General features: G+C 33.5%; 1 protein-coding gene across 3 annotated transcripts in view; it reads left to right on the top strand.

Annotated features, from left to right (window-relative positions):
- Positions 1-24,076, top strand: part of tfc (Brevican core protein triforce) — a 317,295-nt gene that overhangs the window by 257,799 nt on the left and 35,420 nt on the right. For all 3 annotated transcript variants that reach the window (XM_089633113.1, XM_089633112.1, XM_089633114.1), the window contains one exon: positions 5,153-5,256. In XM_089633113.1, coding sequence (XP_089489239.1) covers positions 5,153-5,256 — 104 coding nt within the window. The remainder of the gene's footprint in view (positions 1-5,152; positions 5,257-24,076) is intronic.

Below are 24,076 nucleotides of genomic sequence, written 5' to 3'. Positions count from 1 at the left end.
GCTCCGTGAAAAGACCGTGGTATTTCCAATCGGGGTATGTTATGAGGCTGAAGGTAGTGGAGAGAGGAAGGATATTGAGAAGTACCTAGCTATTAAGATCTCGTCACCAAACACGCCTGAAGCCATTTCAAGGAACGTTTCAATTATGAATAGTGGTCTTACACCAGGACGATACTGAGAGTATCTTCCACTCTGGACAACAGAAATCAATCAAATCAAATTTACTTGCATCCTTCGAGGAATCTTCTAATAACTCGTAAATACCACATCAAACTTACTGAATAAAAGATTCGTTCATGGTTTGTTAATGATTCGTTCATAGTTCGTGTTTGAATTTCTTATATTCTGTTACACATATTTAAAAGGTCGAATGAATGACGTGTCGTGTAAAAATGATCGATCTACGGTGAATCAATTTGGTTTGTAAGTTCCAATACCGACAAATGAACCAAATCTGATTTGAAGTGCCGAATTTAGTAGCACTAATTATAATACATGGGCAGGTAGGTACCAACAGGCTGCCGGAATCGGTAACAAAATATTTAAATCTGGTTTTAAAAACGCATAAAAATATGTTTGATTATAAAAACTTGTTATAGTAGGTATATTTCCTCTATGAACAAATAAAAATACGCAATAGTTTAACAGAATACATCATGAATATTCTAACTTAGTAGTAGCCTTAGTGGAATATCGTAAGATATTTATTTCTGTGAAAAAATGTTAATTTATTTAAGAGAAAATGTTTTAACAAAATTTATGTGGGATATGATTTAAGTTTTTCTGGACCTTCTTGAGTTAACGTTTTGGAGAGCATTACCATCATCATCTGCCCTGATTCACGCAAAAAATGAGCATTACTAATTTTTTTTTTTAATTCTTAAAATTATTGTTAATCCGGTTAAAAACAGGTTTGCAGGGCTTCCTGACAAACTTCTAGTAAACTCCTTATATATAGGAACACGTGCATTTGCCTTGATTATATATAATGACGAAATGCGAAAATGATAGTATTTTTATAAACACGTGTTCCGACATCGTGATAAATTAGTATTTTACTAAAAGTTTATCAGAAAACCTATTAATTTATTCGTTAAGGGCCTGCAATCCCGTTTTCAACAGGATTACGAATAATTTGAAGAGATTATTAATAAATTAGCAATACTTATTTATCTCATGTGATTGACACTGTAACGCTGTCCGAAACGATGGCTAAAGATGAAGAAACGAACACAGTATAACAACTCAAAAATTAATCACCATAAATCAATGCGATTTTAACCAAACCTAATCTATTGAATTTCTTTCAAAATACAATAATTCGTTATTCGGGTGATGATAATGTTATGTTAATGTATCAAAAACATATAATCTCAGTATGCGTGCCAAAGATAACGTAATTTATTATTATTTTCATGGGATTTTGTTATTCATTTTGCAGAAAAGAATTATGTATCTTAGATACTTTTTAAATGTCAAATACCATATTTATTGTAATGTCATTTCTGTAGACAAAGAATGCAGCCAACCGTAACGGTAGGTACTGACTGCATATCTGAAATATAAAACAAACAAAAAATCCAGCTTTCAGTAATTCGTAATATTGACAGTTATAAAAAAAATATATGAATAACCCACTAGAGCCCCAATTGCTCCCAACCATCTGGAGCCAGTGAGACTATGGCATCCTCAATTGGAGTATGGTGTGAGACTGAAGGTAGCGGAGAGGGGAAGTTTGTGGGGAACTACCTAACTGTTCAGATTTCGTCACCAAACACGACTAAAGCAATTTAAGCAACGTTTCAATTCTAAATAGTTGTCTATCATCAGGAGTATACTGAGAGTAGTCTTTGGAAAGTTCCGACGGAGAAAAATTAGTTAATTAAGAATCTCTTTAAATTATTGGTAATCTGGTTAAAAACGGTATTGCAGGAATTACGATTGAATTAACAGGTTTGCTGATAAACTTTTAGTAAATTTCGAATATACTATCACGATGTCGGACACTTGTTCACGAAAATCCGAATATTTTCGCAGGGAAATGCAAGAAATGCATATATGCTATATATATATACGTAATTTTGTAAAAGTTGGTCAGGAAACCTGTTAATTCATTCGCAATTCCGGCAATCCCATTTTTAACCGGATTACCTACCAAAAATTTAAAGAGATTCTTAATACCGGGATTTGAATCCACGATCTCCGGATTCGTAGTCGAGAGCCTTACCCCTCAACCACGGAAGACGTCTAACGATATCATATCTGCATATATTATGGAAAGAGAATGTCCCGGTTTGGTTTTTTTAAAACAAATCTACAGTTTTATTACGGGTTGAACGAGTGATGAAATTTTGCATGATTGATCTCAAAAAAGGGGGAAGGTCACTGTCTGCATGATATTTTTAAATACCAGACCCACGACCTTTTTCCAACCCCAAAGCAGAATTTCGATACTTCGTGACGTAATTTTGCAATTTTAAGAGGAAAATTACTGTCTTCATCTTATTTCGAAAGTCTTTGTTTAAAGCCCGTGCAACTTGCGGGATTACAGATACTGAACAGTTAGTTTGCCATCTGAAAGCAAAATTCTTTTTTTTACGTCACTAAATAACGTAATACAGAAGATTTAAGATTTCCAAGGATTTCAAATTTTTTGTGGCTTCGAACCATGTGGAACTAACTTCCTTCTCCTTAGTTACTTCACGTTTCGGATAACCTTGCATTATCAAACAACACATTTGTCCTGATGATGGACCCAGCAAGGTTATCTGAAATGTTAACGAAGAGGAAAATGAAGGAACCAACAAATTGTACTTACTTTGATATTATTTGAGATTTTAATGGCATTTTTCATTATAGTGTTTTTTAGGGGTATTATGCCGTGTAGCGCAACACTGCATTATACCCCAAAAATAGGTCACTTTGTACTTTAATTGATATTTATGTGTCTGAATATTTGCATCACTTAAAAACTTACTAATACTGTCTGGCTAATTATTTCAGCAAATCAAGTTTTATGGCCATTAAAATAGCTGTTTTTTTTTTAATTCTTAGTAGTTATGTAGACACGATAATAAAATAAAAAGAGCTAAAAACGATCTTTAAACCAGTATTTTCGGTAAATTTCGACTGCTTTTTTAAAGTTCCATTTCTGTTAGTGCTGTCAAAGATGGCACAATGTCTTTCCTCTCTAAATACGAATCGATTATGGTTATTCTAGCTCAAAGATACCTTTTTGTATCCACGACGTAAACGGTTACGTATTGCTACAATGACGAGACCTGAGACCGTCACGAAACGTCGGGGAAATAAGTGGTTCTATATAACCTGCTAAGAGTGTTTATAGCCCCGGGTCATTTGATTTGAAACCTGCCTTATTTGAAACAAAAAAAAATCAAAGTTCATGGTAACATTAAGTGCGGTTATCAAAAAAATATTCAAAAGAAATTTTAGGAGACTTCCTTGAGATGCTTCGTGATAGATTTGACAGGTTATGATAGCACTCTCTTCAGGGTGAATTGCCTAATACAAAAAAAAAGTTGCTGTATCATTTGGATGGCTTCATTTATTATTTTGTTATAGGGATAACTGATAATAATTAATGTAGAGTTACACATGTTTAAGTAAATTTAATGTTTCCCACTTATTTGTGGAAATTAAGTTATGCATAATTACTGTCTCTAAAAGGTATGCCTATTAATAAAAATAAAATAGTGTAATATCCAAAAGACATAAGTATAATTAATACAATCTATATTAGCTTTAGATCTACATTGTTAACTGTTAAGTATTAAAATACAAAACATTGTAGCACACTTTCTAACTAGTGAAATAAATTACATTTAAATGTAAATTTTATAAAATAAAATACGGAATATGTAAAATGTCTTCCCCAGCACTGGAAATCCCAGTGGGGAACACATTATGAAATAAAATTATGTCAATAAAAATCATAGTAAATAAATAAATAGTATTATAAACATAACAAAAAATATTACAGTCTGTCTGTGCAGATAGAGAAACAATAGCGCGTTTTGCTTTTGGGTCTAACAGATGGCGCTGTTTTTTTCTGTCATAGGTGACTTTTATATAATATAGGTACTATATAGAAGGTATTATATTATAAAAATCACACGCATATTCAAACGCAACGTTGTGTCAATATTTTAAAGCAATTAGTGAATAACTTTATGAAATTAAGATTTATGCTGCACCATGAGATAACGACTAATATAAAACGAGACCTCAAACGTGTAATATATGTGATTTTTTTGTTCATAATTACGTTATTATTTTTTTTTATCCATTGCTTTGCACTACCTCTGCAAACCTTCTCAAATAAACAATAATTATTGATAATATTATCCTATTTCAAATTTATCACGAACATGAAATGTATACATCTCCTTCCTTTTACCACTCCCATCAGCCACATAATATACCCCAATTGGGGATGCTTTGATCTCACTGGCTCCAGGTGGTTTGGCTTCTTGTACAGTATTTACAATAAAAATATACATAAGTTAAAAACTGTTGATAATAACAGAACTTATTATTTAAGGAAATTTCAATGTGTTAGTTCCCTACCTAAATTATTTTGTATAATTTAGTGTAGGGCTCTTTACTAAGAATCGGCGTGTACGAGTAAATTTTATTTGATTAAGTGTGTTATTTTACAATTATTTTTTAATGGTTTCAAATTTATATTGTAGATCTCCGTTTTTATTTTTATTTTTTATTGATTGAAATTAAAATAAATTAATTAAAAAAGCGAAAATTATTTGCGAATCGTCCCAGGGTGAAAAATACTATCAGTATCGCTATGGTGAAAGACCACCATTCAGAATTGAAACTTTACTTGAACTAACTGTGTTTGGTGATCAGATCTGAATAAACTGGTTTTTCCTCACCTTCCTCTACCCCATCTCACTACTTTGAGCCTCACAACACACCCCAATTGCGGGTGTCATATTCTAATTGGCTCCAGGCGTGAAGATTACGTACAATCGTTAGATTCATTAGGTATCCATCTGCTTACTTATGTATAATTTCACATGATAGTTCCTATGAATAAACTCTTTACGCCGAGATCCTCATTAAACAGTGTTTTGAACAACATCATTATAATAACCTAATTTATTTTATTTTCCAGACTGTCCGCAATGCGAGGATGAAGGATCACTCGGGATTAACCGCTGGACCATGCCTCTTCTGAAGCTGGGTGAGAAGAGATACTACCTGGGAATATTCTTCAAGGTAAGCCTCAAAGAAACATACATCGCATCTTCTGCACTCCCGAGACGTCAGCCGTACAATGCATTCTGTGCATATCGCCTGCCATACTACCTGTCGCGTCGGCTCATTGTACGTGCATCTGCTCGCTGCACTGTACACTATCTACTTTTATCGTGCCGATTGCATTCCAATTTAAAACACGTCGATGCGATGGTGAAATGTAGACAGTTGCTTCGGAAACGGTGTGGGTATTTCTTATTGCAATAATCGGTTTGATAATAATAATATTTGGCTAATTTATATAGCGCCATTTTCGTAAAAAATCACCTCAAGGGCGCTGAAATTATAAGTTACTGCCCGGGTATTGCGTAGAGTTTTTTTGTAAATCAGACGTAGACAGTAATTTTCCTCATGGTTTAAAGGTCAAGTGTGCAAAAGTTCATCAATGTTTGAATAAAATTGTAGATTTGTGTGAAAATCAAATCAACGCTGGCCGCTACAAAACAAATTGTATAGCTATGAAATTATGATATGAACTAAATTTGTCAATTTGACTGGCCTAAAACAGGATCCATTCCTAGTTGGCTAGTCAAAGTTTCCGCATATGTTTTATTGTATAATTTTATGTGTAATATTTAATTTTGAATGGTAACATTCACAGCAAATATAAAGTACTTCACACTAATTACCACGGCATAAATGGTATGCAATATTGTGTAGTGTAAGTTATAAGTGTGAAAAAATTACTATAAACGCCAATTTGTATTGTGGTTTGAGATGACAAAGAGTTAAACTTTGTCTAACAGTCGATTAAAATTGGCGACAACTTTACCATGTCCTCTCATATCAATTTCTAATTATTAAAATTTATTATTTGTCATTAAAGTGCACTTTTCCATTTTGATAAACTTTCGCTGAAAATTTGTCATTAAAACAAATATGTACTGCGCTTTTTTTCATCAGTATCGATAATATATCAAATCTGATATGGAAATGGGTCGCTCTCTTTAACAAAAAAACAACCCAAAGTTAGATCAATACAACACATTTCATGTATTGCAAAGGTAGGCGAACATTAAATAATGGTAAACATGTCAAATGCAATAAAAATCTTGGAAATCTGATTTTCCGTGTACTCGCTACGTAAAACATTTTTGTAATTTATTTCGAGTCGCATCAAATTTCCGCGTTGCATTTTCTGGTCCAGTGCACCGGGTTCCACGTGCAACTCAGGCGCCACTGCGTACTGTGAGTGTAGACCGTTGACTATAGACTGCACAGCGCGAAGTGCAGCGGGCTATTTTCACAATCCCAGTGTGCAACGCTTGCGACGCTGTTTGTTCCACGGCGGCATATAGACTGTAGATGTGTCTCCGGTTGCCAAGTAACCGCTTTGCACTTTTTGTATTTCTTGTAATCTATGGAAATATCATGTAGCATCTGCTGGTAGGAAGTGCGGCGGCACAACTTCGATAAGTAAACACTTTTTTATTCCGCTTATGTATTAAGTTGTAATCTATTAAATCAATAATGTGGGTACTTGCGTCATTATAACATCTAAATACAGAAGTTATATTAAACATATTTCATTTGGCTACACGTAGATATAAAATTTTCTGTAATTTTATGTATATTATATGTATTTTTATGTATATTGCCAGTGTCGGGCGGGTGGCGTGAATTTGATTTTTGTACGAATCTTTGAACACTTGACCAAGAATAAGGTCTCTGTCTATGAGAGATTTCTAAAAACCACCCCATCCCCTTTTCCAATCCTTAAAGCAAAATTTTGATACATCTTGATAAAATTTTGCACACTTGAAGTTCAAAATAAGAGGAAAATTAGTGTCACCACCAGAGGATTCAGCTAGAAAATAATTAATTTCAATCTAAATAATTAGATAATAATATTATTACAAATATACTTGCGTGGTCGTAACTAATTAAAGAAGGCATTATTTTATTTTAAAGTCAACCTTAATCTAGCCCTAGTTTACTTGAACAGACAGAAACTATAGTTGACAAAACACAACACAAATCAATTGATCTATTCAAAAACATTTCTTCATTTTTATTCCAAGATCCGCCAAGCCTTTTTTGTCGAGCAATCGTAGGCAGCAATTGCTAAATGCGTATTTTTAAGTAAGTCGATTGAATATTCTGTCAGTCCTATCTGCAAACCAGCTCGTCCCTCCGAAACGAAAAATAAATAAGTACGTTAACGTTTATTTTATTGTTTGCTTATCCTCAATCGGTTCTTGAAAGCCATTTGGATTCCAGGCCGGACTATGTCCTTGAATACAGAGAACCTTCGCAGATCCTTTATGCATTATTCCACCAAAGCGTGTTTATCTGTGGTTGGCTATTTACTATTTTATTTATGATCGCGGTGCTGAAGTCAAACTTTTATACACATTGACATTGAAGAATTGCAGTGCATCGTTGATTTATCTAGATATTGTTAAAGGAACAATCTATAGGTGCTCATTATACGGTGTTCGGCTACTGTGACAATATAACCATGACTTACTGGATACGGCCGATAGTGGGTATTTTATTTCGGTTTTTAGTTTTTACGAGACCACCCAGTATTAGAAGGCCCTAAGATCTCAAGACCACAAGAGAGTCGTAAACACAACCCGGGGGACAATTTCGGTTCTACTCGTACTTAAGGATAAGGAAGTGTCCTTAACCTTAAAATAAACGACTTTTCGCTGTCATCCGAGAGAACTGCAATCGCAGTTAACGCTAAAGTATTTAATAATAAGGACTATTGCCTAACCTTAAGTAGAATCGGAAAGATCTTTCTAAAGGGATAATAAAAGGGGAGAGGTTAGTTAGTTAGGTAAGACCATCAAGAATTGAAAAGTTGCTTGAAATTAATTTGGCCGTGTTTGGTGGCCAGATTTGAATAGCCAGGTACTTTCTTACCTTCCTATAACTCTGCGATCTGCTGCCCCTTCCTATTACCTTCAGCCTTAAAACATACCACGATTGGAGATGCTGTAGTATCACTTGCTCCAGAGGGTCGGGAACAGTTGTGCGGTTTCACACAAAAAAAATATATCGTTTTAAACATATTTTCCTTTGTAAGAAATTGTAAATTTAAAACAGCTTTTTTTCGAGTGTAAAATTGTCAACTAAAGAACTTTTAAGGAAATTAACTACACTATCTTACAAACTTATTTTACTCGTGAAATAAGCATTAATTTACTGAGAAATATTGCCGTAAGCGCCTATTCTCAGTATCAAAGCGCTAATTTTATTAACCAGCGACCAGTAATTTTCCGTCAATAATAGCATAAATGCACAGTAGTTAGGTACCTTCTGTTTACGTTTACTCTACATCTGTTTACGTGTCGTGTTGTTTTCCTCCAAGAATTAGGTTACCGCCGCTTGTTCTCTTATCTCACTGTCAAGGTTTGTTTCGCCAATTAAAATGCCTGAAATATTTCGAAACTGACCCATGCAAATCTGAGTCAATTCAGTTGCTGCATAAAACCAGTTCAGAAGGCTTGGCCGCATTCTGGCTATGGGACACGGTCAAGTTAATAGTTCCAATATTAATAGTTATTTGTAGGTTTGTAACACTTCAATTCATAAATCATAATCAATGCCATTGATTCTTTGGTAGAGTCTTTGACTAAGAATTCTCCACATCTTAGATAGCTTTTGATAGTAAACATACGAATTGTCGTGAATCGTCAAAACTTACTGCTCGGCCATCTCTATCTCTCTGGCTAAGTGGTAAAATCTTCGGCTCTATGATTGGGGTTCTCATGTTAAAAACTCGAAAACATGCAGTATCGTTGTGATAGAGACCACTATTTTAGATCAAATGTTGCTTCAAAAGACTTAAGCTGTGGTTTGTTGTCAAATGTGCCTAGTACTAGCATACTTCCTTTTTTTGTTTCTTCTTCTTGTCTTAGGATACTTCTGCTATTCAACATTCAATGATTGGGGGAGACATGAGACATGACCTCATTGGCTCCAAATAACGGTAGTGCATTGTCACTTAAAAAGGGATATTTATTGTTTTGGTGTTTAATTCGTAGAACTCCATTTAATTTTTAAATAAATTTAAAATAAAAAAATTTAATAATGTTATAATAATTATTAAGTTCTGCAAGTATTTCTGTTATTTTTACAGTTTTTAATGTGACAGCTGTTTCGGCTTTTGAGGCCATTATCAAAGTCTTCACCGTGTGGACATATCCACAGTTTGATAATGGCCTCAAAAGCCGAAACAGCTGTCACATTAAAAACTGTAAAAATAACAGAAATACTTGCAGAACTTAATAATTATTATAACATTATTAAATTTGATTTATTTTAAATTTATTTAAAAATTTAAAAAATAAAAAGGGATAGTATAATAACATCACAAAAAATGACAATAAGTTATTTGAAACATACTGTCGTGGGGTATAAATTGTCCACGAACATGTCAACTGTGTTTTAGTCAAACCCTTCAGGTTCAATTATTGGAAATTTATCTTTTCAATGGTTTTATATAGAATAGTTTTTAAGTACAGCATGGTAAAGAAAATTTTGCTTATTTAATTTCTAAACGCTCAAATCTTTTAATATAATGGCAATAATAACATGAACATATTGAAAACAAATAACCACTTTCATACAAACTTCAAGGTTTTTAATTAGTTTTATGAATCCGTAAATATTCGTGGTCATCGTCTCCTGTAAACTTTTCATTTTGTGGCTTGAAGGGTTTTACCAAACCACAGTCAATACGAATGGATGACTGCAGATGACTATCACGACTTTCTTATTAGTACCATAAGATTTGTGGACATGATTCACTACCTAGTTTGTTGGTGTGTAACAATCACATTAACAAGTTACTATCCCTGTCTGTCGTTTTTTATTCATTTTTTAATAAAACGAAAAAGTGAAGTGTCAATAGAGTTTATGGTACCTCTACGTCTGTTTAACTAAATGAGTTTTTTAGTTTCGTATAATTGGTAAACTAGTAGTTCTGTAAACAGTAGACTTCGCGATGTTGATTACTCCAACTTGACAGCTCGCACACTCATGCGCTCTTGCGGAATATCAAACACGGCTATCATCTTGACAGGATTTAATTATTTAACAAATTTACAGACAGACGAAATGCAAAGCGGTCGAGTCAAAACACGAATTCACTTCGCTCAATTAATAAGGTTTAATAAAAACGCCGGTAAGCGTTTAAAATACTTAAGCGATGCTTGCGTTAAAAAATCAAATCTTATAACTTGCGTTTGTAATATTAAATTCTGAAAGTTTCCTTCATCTACTTTCAAAAAAAGTATTTCGTTTTGGGATACATTCAAAATCAGCGAATCTATTCGAAATTGAAAATCAAGCAGGAATATTTGACAACATGATATTTTTTGTCTCGATCCAACGGGTTAAAAGACTGCAAATTTTAGGACGGCATTTCGTCGAAGCTATAGACTGTAGTTTCCAGCACAGACTGGAATAATTTATTTTTTATGTCCAAATGTGTCCAAAGTTCGAACTTATTTAGTAAGTCTGTGATCTACAATGAAGTAGTGTTTATTGTTTCGCGTTCTCCAAGTTTACAATTAGCAGTACATTAATCACTTATGAGTATTTCCACCTTTATTTCATCAGCTTGATAAAATTCCTCAACTCCTACGCTCTCATTTCACAGTCTAGTTCTGCACAGGATCGCCTCTCCCACACCAACTCGGGCTGAACTATTCGTGTAAACTACAGTCGTGACTTATTAATAGACGTACGATTACGTGTTTGTATATTTATATTGTGTGATGTTTTGATCGTTGAATACTTTTAAAAATCGGAGTAATGAATGCAAATGTATCTCAACTCGTGATTACGTGTTGCCACTAAACAAAATCATTAAGACATTATTACAATTCAACTCATTGGAACAACTTTTGAAGGTTACACATCACCATTGAAGAAAAAGATAAAATTAATAAATCTAAATTAAACTCGCAACAGAAAAGACACAGAAAACAAAATGAAACGTCGCAACTGGGAATCGAACTCATGACCCATGACTTACCGGGACAACACTCTAACTACTAATCTCATAAGCCATTGTTATAGATATGTTATTCAGGAGTACAGTAATAAGTGTATAGTACATAACATAAATGAAATAAAATAAATGCCTCGCGACGGGAGTTGAACCCGCACATTCTGATGTCTGGTCAGGTGCTCTGGACCGCTGAGCTACGTCGGCTTATTTCAATAAAATTATCTTATTTCTGTAAAAATAAACATGAACGCTTTGTTGTAAATCATATATGTATTTAGCAAACCTTTATTACGCCAGATTGAGGATAATATTGGTAACTTTTAAATTGAGCCTACATTCAAAAATAAAAATAATAAAATGGGAAATAATCACATTTTAGCAGCTGTTAACCAAATTAAAATTTGAAAAAATTATAAACAGCGAAACTTATTGAACATTTTCCATCGTTTTTTTTGCGATGTTGAAACGGTTTGCAAAAATCACCTAATCAATTTGTTCGGTCGACAGAGAAAATGTAAACATTGAAATTAATGATAATTATCATTTTAATTTTATGATCATTATTGGTGTCGTGAAGAACCGTTTATTCACCGACAGCAAGTTTCATTTTATAAACAGTAATAAAATTGATAAATATCCGGTCAACGTATAATTGGAATCCTTTGATAGCATCAGTAAATCATCTCATCGCACCTTCAATGGGAAAATAACAGCCTTGAAAATAGCCTTTCTCTCTCTTGTCCGAACATTCTTTAATTTCATGATTCATCTCGACATTGTGGTAACTTAACTGCATCTTCGGCTAAAAGCACCAGCGTCATAATTATTTATTTGCAGTAAAACTTGATAGAAACCGAACGAAGGAAACATCAAAAGGTCACTTGCTATTGGGATTTTATTCAATACTCAATATTCAGAAGACTGCATTGAAAACAAGCCATATCCAGATTATATGCTTTTTATCTGCTATATTAAAAATTAAATAATCAAATCTTACGCATCATTTATTTTCAAAGTATATCTTTTTGAATTTGGATTTTGGTTTCGTGAATTAATGTTAATCTTGGAAGGTGGCAATCACGCACACACACGCGGTGCAAACGCATTTTCTCTGAAATTGGATGACATTATGCCAGTAAATATACTAAATAAACGTCGGTTCTGCCCAATCGGGATTTTGCGCAGTTGTTAGTGCGGTTTACTCCAGTCTCTGGGGAGGAGGGTTCACTCCTCAGTCAAACCAAAAAATCTTTTGATCTTTTGAAAGAGATGGCGCAACTATGTCAAAACTTTTATAATAGTAAAACAAACTTTTTAATGGCTAATTTTTTACACTAACCACACAGATGGCCCTTAGGAAAACAATTTCCTTCAGGGCCTACGAGTATGTTATCTTTGGGGATTCTGTGTGGATGGTAAAGGAAGGAGAGGATGTACTAGGAAGAAAAAGGTATGAGGTGTTGGTAAGCATCTGGGGGTCAGTGTGTCCAGGAGTGGCCTATGAATTCATTCCTCCCAATGCGTTGTAATGCATTGCGTTGGTCTAGAGACTCAAGAGAGGTCAAAGAGTCTTAGTCAACCGACCTCCCCCTTCCTCTACCGAGACCTAAACAAACCTCACCTCACTACTGCTAAATCACAAATCAAATAGCTAAACACTTAGGATGACCTACGGCAGAGGTGTTGGTTAACCAACTAATGGTACCCATACTTACCTCCCAAACTGTGATCGGGATTTGAACCCCGGGATATTTAGATATCGGGAAGAATTCTAAGTATTGAACCATAAGATGCTTTGCTTTCCAAAATATCGCTTTCTTATTATTTCCTCTTATCCTTGTAATGGTTTGAAAGTAAAAGGAACCAGCTTCTTATATTTTCCAAAACTGACATTTTTCTTATCGCATTCTTTTAATGCACGGCCAGACAAAAATAAATCACTTAATAAGAACAATATTCAAACGCGCGGGTACTTTTGAAATAATTCCTATAATATATAAATGTAAAAATAAAAATATCTCTTCAAATTGGCCACATATTGGCCAGCGGACGATTACAAATAGTGCAAAATGTGACCATAAATGATCGAGTGGTTATCCTACAGTGTGTTTTATAATTTACGAGAAAGAGTTGAACTAATCCAAACCGATATCTACCTGCTTTACATTAGACGATAGGCTAAAAGGAGGAGGAAATATCTTTGTGCATAAAATATACATATATGTATATCTTTTTTTAACTTCTGGATAGTTTTTTTATACAGCAATTCAATGTTATCAAACTATTGTTTGTGCATTAATTATTAATTGTATTACTGTGGTTGTTAGAATTTAAATAACGTTTTACATTTCATAAGCAAGCAAGTATTCAAATCGGTTACAAAAACTTCCCATAAAAAACATAATATATTCACTAAACGATTTCTAAAATACTTGCTTCATCATATTGGCAATATAGCATAATATGATCATCATCAGCTTAAGTTTTTCATTATTTTTATGCCTGTAGAAGTAAGATGCCACTAAATTTGTGGTCTATTTATTGTCATTATAAAAATAGCTGTTCCAATGACATTGTTGTAAAGTTAATTTAGAACAGCTATAGTGTTGTCCTCCTATAGTGTTGGAGAGAAACGGCCATTCCAGACATGGACTGTATAAACACTTGTCGTATTTGTAGACACTGAATGCACACTTGTCCGGATGCACACAAAGTGTAATGATCACGCGAGTACATGATAATAACGTCAACACAGTGACAAATCAAATCAATCTTTAAAAAGCGGTATAAAGTCATTAAAAGCTATGAAAAAAATTAAAAACGACGTAGAAGACAACTAAAATAGAACTATATAACTTTAGTCTACCTCAGCACAGGACACCCTAGTGAGGAGGAATAAGAAATACAATAGAACTAGATAACTTTAGTCTACCTCAGCACAGGACACCCTAGTGAGGAGGAATAAGAAATACAATAGAACTAGATAACTTTAGTCTACCTCAGCACAGGACACTCTATTGAGGAGGAATAAGAAATACAATAGAACTAGATAACTTTAGTCTACCTCAGCACCGGACACCCTAGTGAGGAGAACTAGATAACTTTATTCCACCTCAGCACAGGACACCCTAGTTAAGAGAACTAGATAACTTTATTCCACCTCAGCACAGGACACCCTGGTGAGAAGGACTAGATAACTATAGTCCACCTCAGCACAGGACACCCTAGTGAGGAGGACTAGATAACTTTAGTCCACCTCAGCACAGGACACCCTAGTGAGGAGGGCTAGATAACTTTATTCCACCTCAGCACAGGACACCCTAGTGAGAAGGACTAGATAACTATAGTCCACCTCAGCACAGGACACCCTAGTGAGGAGGACTAGATAACTTTAGTCCACCTCAGCACAGGACACCCTAGTGAGAAGGACTAGATAACTATAGTCCACCTCAGCACAGGACACCCTAGTGAGGAGGACTAGATAACTTTAGTCCACCTCAGCACAGGACACCCTGGTGAGAAGGACTAGATAACTATAGTCCACCTCAGCACAGGACACCCTAGTGAGGAGGACTAGATAACTTTATTCCACCTCAGCACAGGGACACCCTGGTGAGAAGGACTAGATAACTATAGTCCACCTCAGCACAGGACACCCTAGTGAGGAGGACTAGATAACTTTAGTCCACCTCAGCACAGGACACCCTAGTGAGGAGGATTAAGAAATACAATTACTATCTATGAATTCATTACAATATTTTGTATGAACGATGTTGTCGTCACGCCGGGTGACGTTGGTGACAGCCATCTTACCAGACATTGGCGATTTTTGTGTCATAATGACGTTGTTGCCAGTTGGAAACGTTTCGGAATGTGTGTTTTAACATCAGTGAAAATTAATGAAAATCTTGAAATAAAACATTTTTAGTAGAATGATCAGAATCAGAAACGTAATGCTTATATCTTCCACACATAAATCGTTATTCATAGTTTGTGAAAATATCCCATTGATTTGAGAATGCGATATTCACACGATTTCGATAAAATCTGATATCAACAATAGATTGACCCTTACCTTCCCGCACTAATCGATTGTGTTGGGTAATCCTGCACCGGGTACCTACCTACTAGAATTCAATATTAATCAGGTCATAATGGTGATCGGCAGTGGGCAGGTAAGCGAAGAATCACGTAAGCGCATCCTTTTAGTAGTCAATGCGATTTAAGATTTACCCTCGAATCGTAATCGTGACGACTTCAAATTATCTTTATCATTTTTATCGGTCTTGATAAAAACAAGTGTCGGGGGGTTAAGTGCATTAACTTCGGAAGGTGATTCTACATTATTTGCGGTACAGATAAAAATATTTAAATTACCTTTTTTCGGAATTCCAACGTTTGAAGGTTGAATTGAAAATAAAAGTTAAATTTAGTTATTTGTATGGAAAAAAAATTTCTTTGAATTTTATTTTTTAGGATTAAAATATAATTTCGAAACAGTTGGATATCTTTTTTACTTCAACTATCATGTAGAATCAATAATTTACTGTGCTTTAGTACTTAGTATAGTTAATAGTTAGTACTTGAAAAAAAAAAGATTCCCGACTTTGCTTGTCATGATTATCTAACCCGAAGAAATTTAAACAAAAGAAATACAAATTTGTGTAGAATTGACTTTTAAAATAATTGTGGGTACTTGAAGATTTTTTTTAATCTAGAAAAAAAAATTGTTACAGTAATGTACTCAGGAACTTTATCGATTTGTCGACAGTTCTACTTTTCAAAACGACACTTATATTCAAAGCAAATCTGAGTTCTAGAGTTCATTGAACCAGAGTTATACTCAGGAACTTTATCGATTTGTCGGTTTATTACAATCACATCCAATTTAAAAAATGACACAATATACTGATATTAAATTTGCTAATTTATTAAGATTATCTTCAAGTTATGTGTAATCTGGTTAAAAACGGGACTGCAGACCCTTAACGCATGAATCAATAGGTTTCCTGTTAAACTTTTAGTAAAAAAGGAATCTATTTCGTCAATATATATAATACTAATCATTTATTCTCGGTGTACTTAAATTCAAAGAAGTGCCATTTTTAGAGTTCATCGAACCAGAGAACAGGCAGACTGAAATGAGTATTTTTGATTTTTTTTTTTTTTTTTTTTTTTTTTTATTCAGTTTTTTTTTTTTATTTGTACATTATTTTCTCTTACTTAGATCTTACAAAACTGATCAATCAGTTTAATTGTAAGAAATCTCTCACTTTTTCTATTTATTAGCTTATAACAATATATTTAATTTCAACTTGATATCTTGTTACCACAATATTAATTGTTTTTATGTTTGACGGAGGTAGAACGATCTAATTTTCGTTTTTATTTTTGAATGACATGTCTCATTTTTAATATCTTCTGGTAATGTGTTAAACAATTCCGGAATTTTATGTCTTTTTGTTCTATCTCCGTATACATTTTGCGATATTTTAATAATAAACATTTGTGCTTCTCTATGCCTAGTAGGGTAGTTATGGTTTACAGGTTTTTTGAATTCTGTATTCCAGAATTCATCTAGCGTTAGTTGGTAATCTATCCTACTATGTATAGAGAGCACATTACACAAAGAAAACATTTTTTTATAATCGCCTACACATAATTGTATTTTTTTTTTGCCTGATATCAATTTTAGGAAACGGATTTGTAATTGTTCTATTTTATTTAAGTACGTTTTATACGTTAATCCGTAACTATTTACTCCGTATCCTATAATTGATTCCGCTAATGCATTATATATACAGTATAATATATTTTTATTGACAAAGTTTTTTAGGTGATAAAATTTCCCTAATATGGATCTTAATCTATTACATACATTTTCAATGTGATTTGACCAGTTAAAATTGACATCTATTGTAAGACCAAGGTATGTATATTGGTGAACTTTTTCTATGTTTGGGCATTTACATGGCAGAGATTGGTTTTTTGTGTGAAAACAATCGTATGAATGACTTTTTATATGCAGTTCTTTATCCTGACAACTTGCATATGGAGAGTGTATAAGCATATATTTTGTTTTTTTTTGCGTTAATAATAATTCCATTGTCGTGGGACCATTTAATTATGTTATTTAGGTCTGTTTGTAAAAATTCCTCAATTTTCTGTAGATTTCTGTCAGCACATATGATGCAAGTATCATCTGCAAACATGTAACATTTACAACGTTTTATTACGTTAGGTAAACTGTTTACTTGCATTAAATAACACGTAGGTCCCGATATCGACCCTGTTGCTACTCCAGTGTCTGTTAACATTAATTTCATCACTGTAAATTCCGTCAATTTTAACTTTAATTTTTCTATTTAACAGATAATTTTTAAACATTTTATTTAAAGGACCTCTAATACCACATTCTTCCATTGCCTTTAGTAATGTTTGATGGTCCAATGTGTCAAAGGCCTTTTTAAAGTCTATAAAAATTATACCAACGTAATATTTTTCATTTAAATGACAATTTATGTGGTCAGTGAAATTAGAAAGTAATTGTGTAGTACTTTTTTCTTTTTGAAATCCGTACTGTATGGGATTTATGATTCTGTTTTTTTCTATAAAAAATTGTATTTGGTTAAAAATAGCTCTTTCAATAATTTTATCAATACACGAGAGAATCGCAATTGGTCGATAGTTTGTGAAATCTTTGTGATTTCCTGATTTATAAATAGGTCTGATGATGGATGTTTTAAGTTCGTCAGGCATGATGCTTTTATTTACACAAAGGTTAATTAATTTAGTAAGGACTGGAATTATATTATCGGCAATTAACTTCAGGTCTTTAATTTTTATTTGGTCGTTGCCTTCTGACTTTTTAATATCCATATCATTAATTATTTTTTTTATATTTTTTTCTGTTACAGGTCTAAATCTCATTGACATAATAGCAGGAGTTGTATACATGTTACGATCTAGGAATTTTGTAGTACAATTGTGTCTAATGTCTTTTATTTCATTTACGAATGTTGTAGCAAATTTATCGCATAAAAATTTTGTGTCTCCTTGATTTCCCATATGTTGAAGGATTATTTTATCTAAATTTTGTTTAGGTTTTCCTATTAGTTTGTTTATTTCGTCCCAGAGTTTCCTCGGGTTTCCGTTTAAGCTATTTATTACATTTTTGTGGAATGCGTTTTTAGTAATATTAATATGTTTGTTTGTTTTGTTTCTATGTCTAGTATATTCTAAACGAAATACCGGGTTATTTGGGCTATTCTTACATTTTCGGTAAAGATAATCTCTTTTTTTAATCATGTTCTTGATTTCTTCAGTAACCCACGGATTGCTGTGCCTAAGATTATTTACAAATGATACTTCTTTCTTCGAGGACGAATAAATATTATCAAATATATTTTTCAAACTATAGTACAGTTCTGAGGGACATTCAGTTTGTAATAGTTTTCCCCAATTTACTAGTTTTAATTTAGAATATACCATTTTACTATCAATGATTTCCCTTTTTTTATTTAAATCCTTTGTAAGTACCTCTTTCCCGATTTCTACTCCTGTTATATAATGGTCGGATATTTTGTTAGTTACAATACATGAAAATACAGTGTTACAACGGTTACGTATTGCAATATGGTCGATACATGAATAAACATTTTTACCGTTTAATATTTCATCCCGGGTCACATCTAATATTACACTTTCTAAACCATTTTCACTGAGTAGATTTTGATATTCTGTAATTGCACTATTTTTGGTATCCAATAAGTTCAGGTTAATGTCACCACAGTACAAGTAATTTGAATCAGATGAGGTCATTTGTAATATTTGCTTTAGTTCCTTCAGATATATATTCTTGTTGCTGCTCGGCGGACGATATATTGCAAGGATGTTTATGATATCTTGACAAACAGTGGTTATTTCCCCGCAGATTGTCTCGCAGCTTTTAAAAGAATTGTTTGTTTCTTTAAAAGTATGATGGTTTTATAAGTACATGATAAGTCCTCCTCCTCTTCTTTTTTCTCGAGTATTTGCAATCGCGATGAAGTTTGGAATATTGAACATAGATATTGTTTCGTTTTTAGTATTTATTTCCGTTAGAAAGATTACGTCAATAAACTGCAGAACGTCATTAATTTGTGCAATAAATGAATTAAAATTCTTTTTTAGTGATCTTATATTTAGGTGAATAGCCACAAACCTCATTTTGATCGTTGTATCATTTATCCAGCTATCCAAATTATAGCATTTTATAAATTTATGAGTTTGAAATGGTGTTGAATCTTCCATGACGTGAATTTATAACTGATAAAATAAGTGTTCCTGGTCAAAAGGTGTTTTTATTTTATTGTTAAATATATCTGTTTATATCACTCTCATTTTTGATGTGGATGATTTTGCCTTCACCTTCACTTCTTACTAATATTTTTGCATTTTGAACCCATATATATTTAAATTTTGTTTTCATTTTTTGTTTTGTGATGTACAGGAGGTCTTTTTTTTCTTTAGTGAGATTTTCGTTGATGTAAATTCGGCCATTATTTCCATTTTGGTATATATCATTGTTTGTCAGTATGATTTTCTTTTTTTGTAACCACTCGTCTCGGTATTTTTGACGTAAGAACTTCACTATTACATTAGCCGGTTTGGAGTCTGTTCTATTCGGAAGTCTCCAAATTTTTTCAATGTTGTCGCAATTGGTGTTTAGTTTTTCCGCAATTTTTTTAATGGGTATTTCAACGTTTTCATTTTTTTTTCATTTCCAGACCAAACAATTCAATATTACAGTTTTTTTCTGCTTGTTCAATCTCTTGAATCCTATATTCCAGTGCTTTGTTACATTTTTCTAGGTATGTATTTTTGTTTATAACTTCATTAAGTTTGTTCTCGTTTTCTTTTAGTTTTTTACCCAATTCCAAGTGTAGCGATATTAGCTCGTCGTATTTTTTGGATAGAAATTCAGTAAATGATTCAGATGATTGGCGATTCGCTGTCAGTACAGTAAACGACAGAAACCGACGACTATATCTAGGTTTTAGTTGCTAGTCTCCCAGTAACAGGTTGTTTGCGTCTTGTTAGCTGAAATCTCCGGCCGGTCCACGCACCGGTCCAGCGCTGTGAGAGGCTGCGAGATTTCACATTCGGCCATGCCCGCGGCAAAGTCATCAGCGAAGATGAGGTCAACCTAGGCTAGCGGTCCGTGGCTTTAATATACCATTTAGAAAATAATACATGCATAGCGAAACTTTCCCGAATAAAAGAAAAACACAAGTGATGTCAAAACAATATCAATTATAACATGCATAATTTTGTGAAGAAGGAAGCAGAAAGTAGAAAGAAAACTCTACTTACGACAAAATAAAATAAACGGCTATACAATTAGAGGAGCTATTACATACTAATATCTCGTCAAAACGTGTTCCACTATTAGAACGCGATAAGCGGTGCGCGTAGACCGAATTCGATAGTTTTAGTTGGACCGTTGGTTGGGAGTGTTGGAGGTCAATTGGAGGTAAAAAGGTGGAACCTATTTTTCTCCTCGTGTCTCATCTAAATAAAAAACATCAATGTATACAGGGCATTCTCGTAAAATTGTATTGTAAGCTTTTATTTTTTTCTTATTGAACAATTTAAATGTACATGGTGTTCGGAAACTAGTGGTACAAGTGGGAAACTGGTGAATTTGCATCACTGTTAATCGTCATTTAAAATGTGCTGAGGTGTAGACCGGGATCCAATAATGTTGTGTTTTTATTAATAATTAATAATTTAATTAGTTTTAAATTATTATAAGCAAGTCGCCTGAAATATCCATTCAAATTTAAAATATCTCCCGAGTAAAATAAATGCCGCCGACGATAATTGAACCCGCGCCTTCTGATGTCCGGTAAAGTACTTTCAGACCACTGAGCTACGTCAGCTTATTTCCAATACGCCAAATAATTCAAAATTTACTAGTACTTTCAATCAACAATTACTACTTATTATATTTTTTCACCTGTAAACAACCAACTTTATTTTGTAGGAATTTTTTTGTCAGTGCTAAAATCCCACTAGATGGCGTCGACACATATTGTATCTACATTTGTTATTTTTTTTAATGACATCTAATGTTTATAAGACAAGGTTTTTATGCGTAGCACAAAGGATAACAAATTATAATAAGCAATAATTTGTTATCATTTGTGCTACGCATAAAAAAACCTTATCTTATAAACATTGGTTTATCATTAAAAAAATTGTTTCGGTGGTAATGTACATGATGTAGGTATAAAGTATAAATTCAATTTTTTCACAGTCCTCACTAGGGTTTCCTGTTCGGAGGCGGACTGTAATTTTTTAAACTGTTGTATTTACTTTCAAGTTGTCTTTACATCGTCTTCATAATGTTTTTAAGTTGATTATTACTTTGTTCTCTCAGCCGTGTTTTTTAGTTTACTTTTAAATACATTTATTCATTTTCGTTACTTTTTATACTAACCCAGTAGTTTCCGAAAAATTTTAAAGTGCATAAAAACTAAATATTTTTATTTTTATACGGGATTCTCCAGTTTCTCGCTTGTGTCACTATTTTCTAGTGTAGACATTATGGAACAAGTATTTGTGTTCGACGAACCGGTAAATCCAATCTGTTAGCCATAAGTTGACAATAGTTTTTTAGTAATAAGATAGATCATTGTAGAAATATATTATGTGTTTTTACAGCGCCTCTGAGATGATTTTTTTTCCCAAAAACGGCGCTATACAAATCATCCAAATATTACAATTATTATTTTCAACAATCAATAAGCATCTTGTCTTATTTTGAACAGTTAATTAATATTTCCGAAAATTATAAATCACGTGTTTTTGAAGTAAGATACATTTCCCCTTACTTCAGGTGGAATTGATCAAACTTTTAAAAATATCGAAGTTGTTTCTTGAACACATAATCAATTTCATTGGTCTGTCTGGGACGTAGACGCTGTAAAAATATCTTATGTAAAAATTCAGCATATTCTTTCAAATTAGTGTGGATCCATAGACATATGAATATTAGTAGACCTGCCCTAAGTGATTAAAAGCGTATTATCCCCACTCCCCATACCGGTTCCATTGGGCCGGCTGGGCTCGCGTATGGCCTCAAATGAAATTTGAAAACGTGACGTCATCATTCTTGTGCGAACTATGGTCGAGGCATCATCGGTTCATTTTACGAAATAACACGGCAAAATGTTGACTTGTACTATGAAAACTTGTAAAAATAGATGTGAAAAAGAGAATAAACCCAATTGTCGTATTACATTCCATATATAAGCATTATTTTACTTTATTTTAAGCATATTCACATCGTATAATATGAATCAGTTGTTACTATCACATCGAGAAACGTCTGGACGCGAAACACAAAGCTGGTTGGTTGCTGGGAAGTAAATTATGAACATTTATAAAAGTGTCTTAACTAAATACTCTGAAACTAACTACGACTCTGCAAACAGAAGAAATTTACTTTGACGAATTTGGACTTCGCAAATTAGTTCATAACGTGGCGAGTAATTTGCGCTCCCATGTAAAAATGTCTATTCATTTAAATGCAGATTTTACTTTTAAGAACTAAATGGTGATATTATAATGCGAGATGCCTATTTACTGTCAGATTGATTTATTGACGAATCACAGTCAGCTTAACCCCCTTCGTTCTTCAACAGTTGATTTTACCCCTCGCCCTTATCTTCTCGTCTATTAATTCCTATGTCTGTGTGTGGATCCCACTTCCAGGAAATTATCTGTTCAGTGTTGGATATCGTAGACGAATCCATACAAGAGACAACTTCTGTTCAGGCGCGAAAGTCGGTGTACGCGATGAATTATTTAACCCCCCGGGCAGACAGTACCAATGGGAAAATGGGCGAAGCCCTAGTGGGGCCTAGCTATCTGGCAGGCCCCAGGGGCATAATCCCGCGGCTTCCGTTTTGTGGCTGCTATTTAATATTGAATGATGGTCATTATTATTGAAATTAATGATGTTGACCACTCATTTCTAAAATAACAGCGAACAAATATTTCTTACTTCCATATATTTGTTAAAAAAGTTAAGCTGGTGTTAAAAAATAAAATAAAAAAACTCTGTCTTGGCACACACTCCTAGCCTCATTCACATTCATACATACGCTTCTATTATTCTAACTCTTGACTTGACCCGACTCAATTATCTGATTCACTTGATTGCGTTATGTCTTCCTCGGGCGTCCCTAACTTCTTCTACCATCATAGACATACTGTGTCTACCATCCATATTTGCGTCATATATAACTATCTGAGCATCCCTTTCTTAATCTTACTCATTACGCTTACATCAGCTTTGCATTATTTGCGGATCTCCACATTTCTCACACGATCGTCTAAGTGATCTCATTTATACAGCATTCAGTTTTCTTACAGTTTTCTTAGATAATTTATAAGAGAAAAACTGTTTAAAATCGGAGATTCTGTTATGAATAATTATAGTAGAGCTTCGTGGGAAGTGCTGCTTAAGCCCCACCGATTGGAAAAAGGAAGCTTACGGTTGCGGCTGGGTGGATTCAAATCATTAAAATAAATCAACACACCTAAAAGACTTATTCCCTGCTTTCAACACGCTTTTCCACGGGAAATTTAAAGTCGCGATTGTAATGTGTAAAGTCGATGTAATTCTGTTAGTAAATCTTCAGCAAAATCTTTTACTTTACACTTTGTCGGGAAATTCTTAGCACAGGAGTCAAATTTGTGGTACTAAATTTTTTTTATTTAAGCTTTCGTTTACGATAAAATTCACACAAAAAAAAGTTGGAA

Source organism: Hesperophylax consimilis, chromosome 7 (genome assembly GCF_061612785.1).
Source record: "Hesperophylax consimilis isolate HC1 chromosome 7, BYU_Hcon_1.0, whole genome shotgun sequence".
Classification (NCBI taxonomy): Eukaryota; Metazoa; Arthropoda; class Insecta; order Trichoptera; family Limnephilidae; genus Hesperophylax; species Hesperophylax consimilis.
The sequence above is the reverse complement of the archived record's forward strand: the minus strand, read 5'-3'. Positions and strand labels throughout refer to the sequence as shown.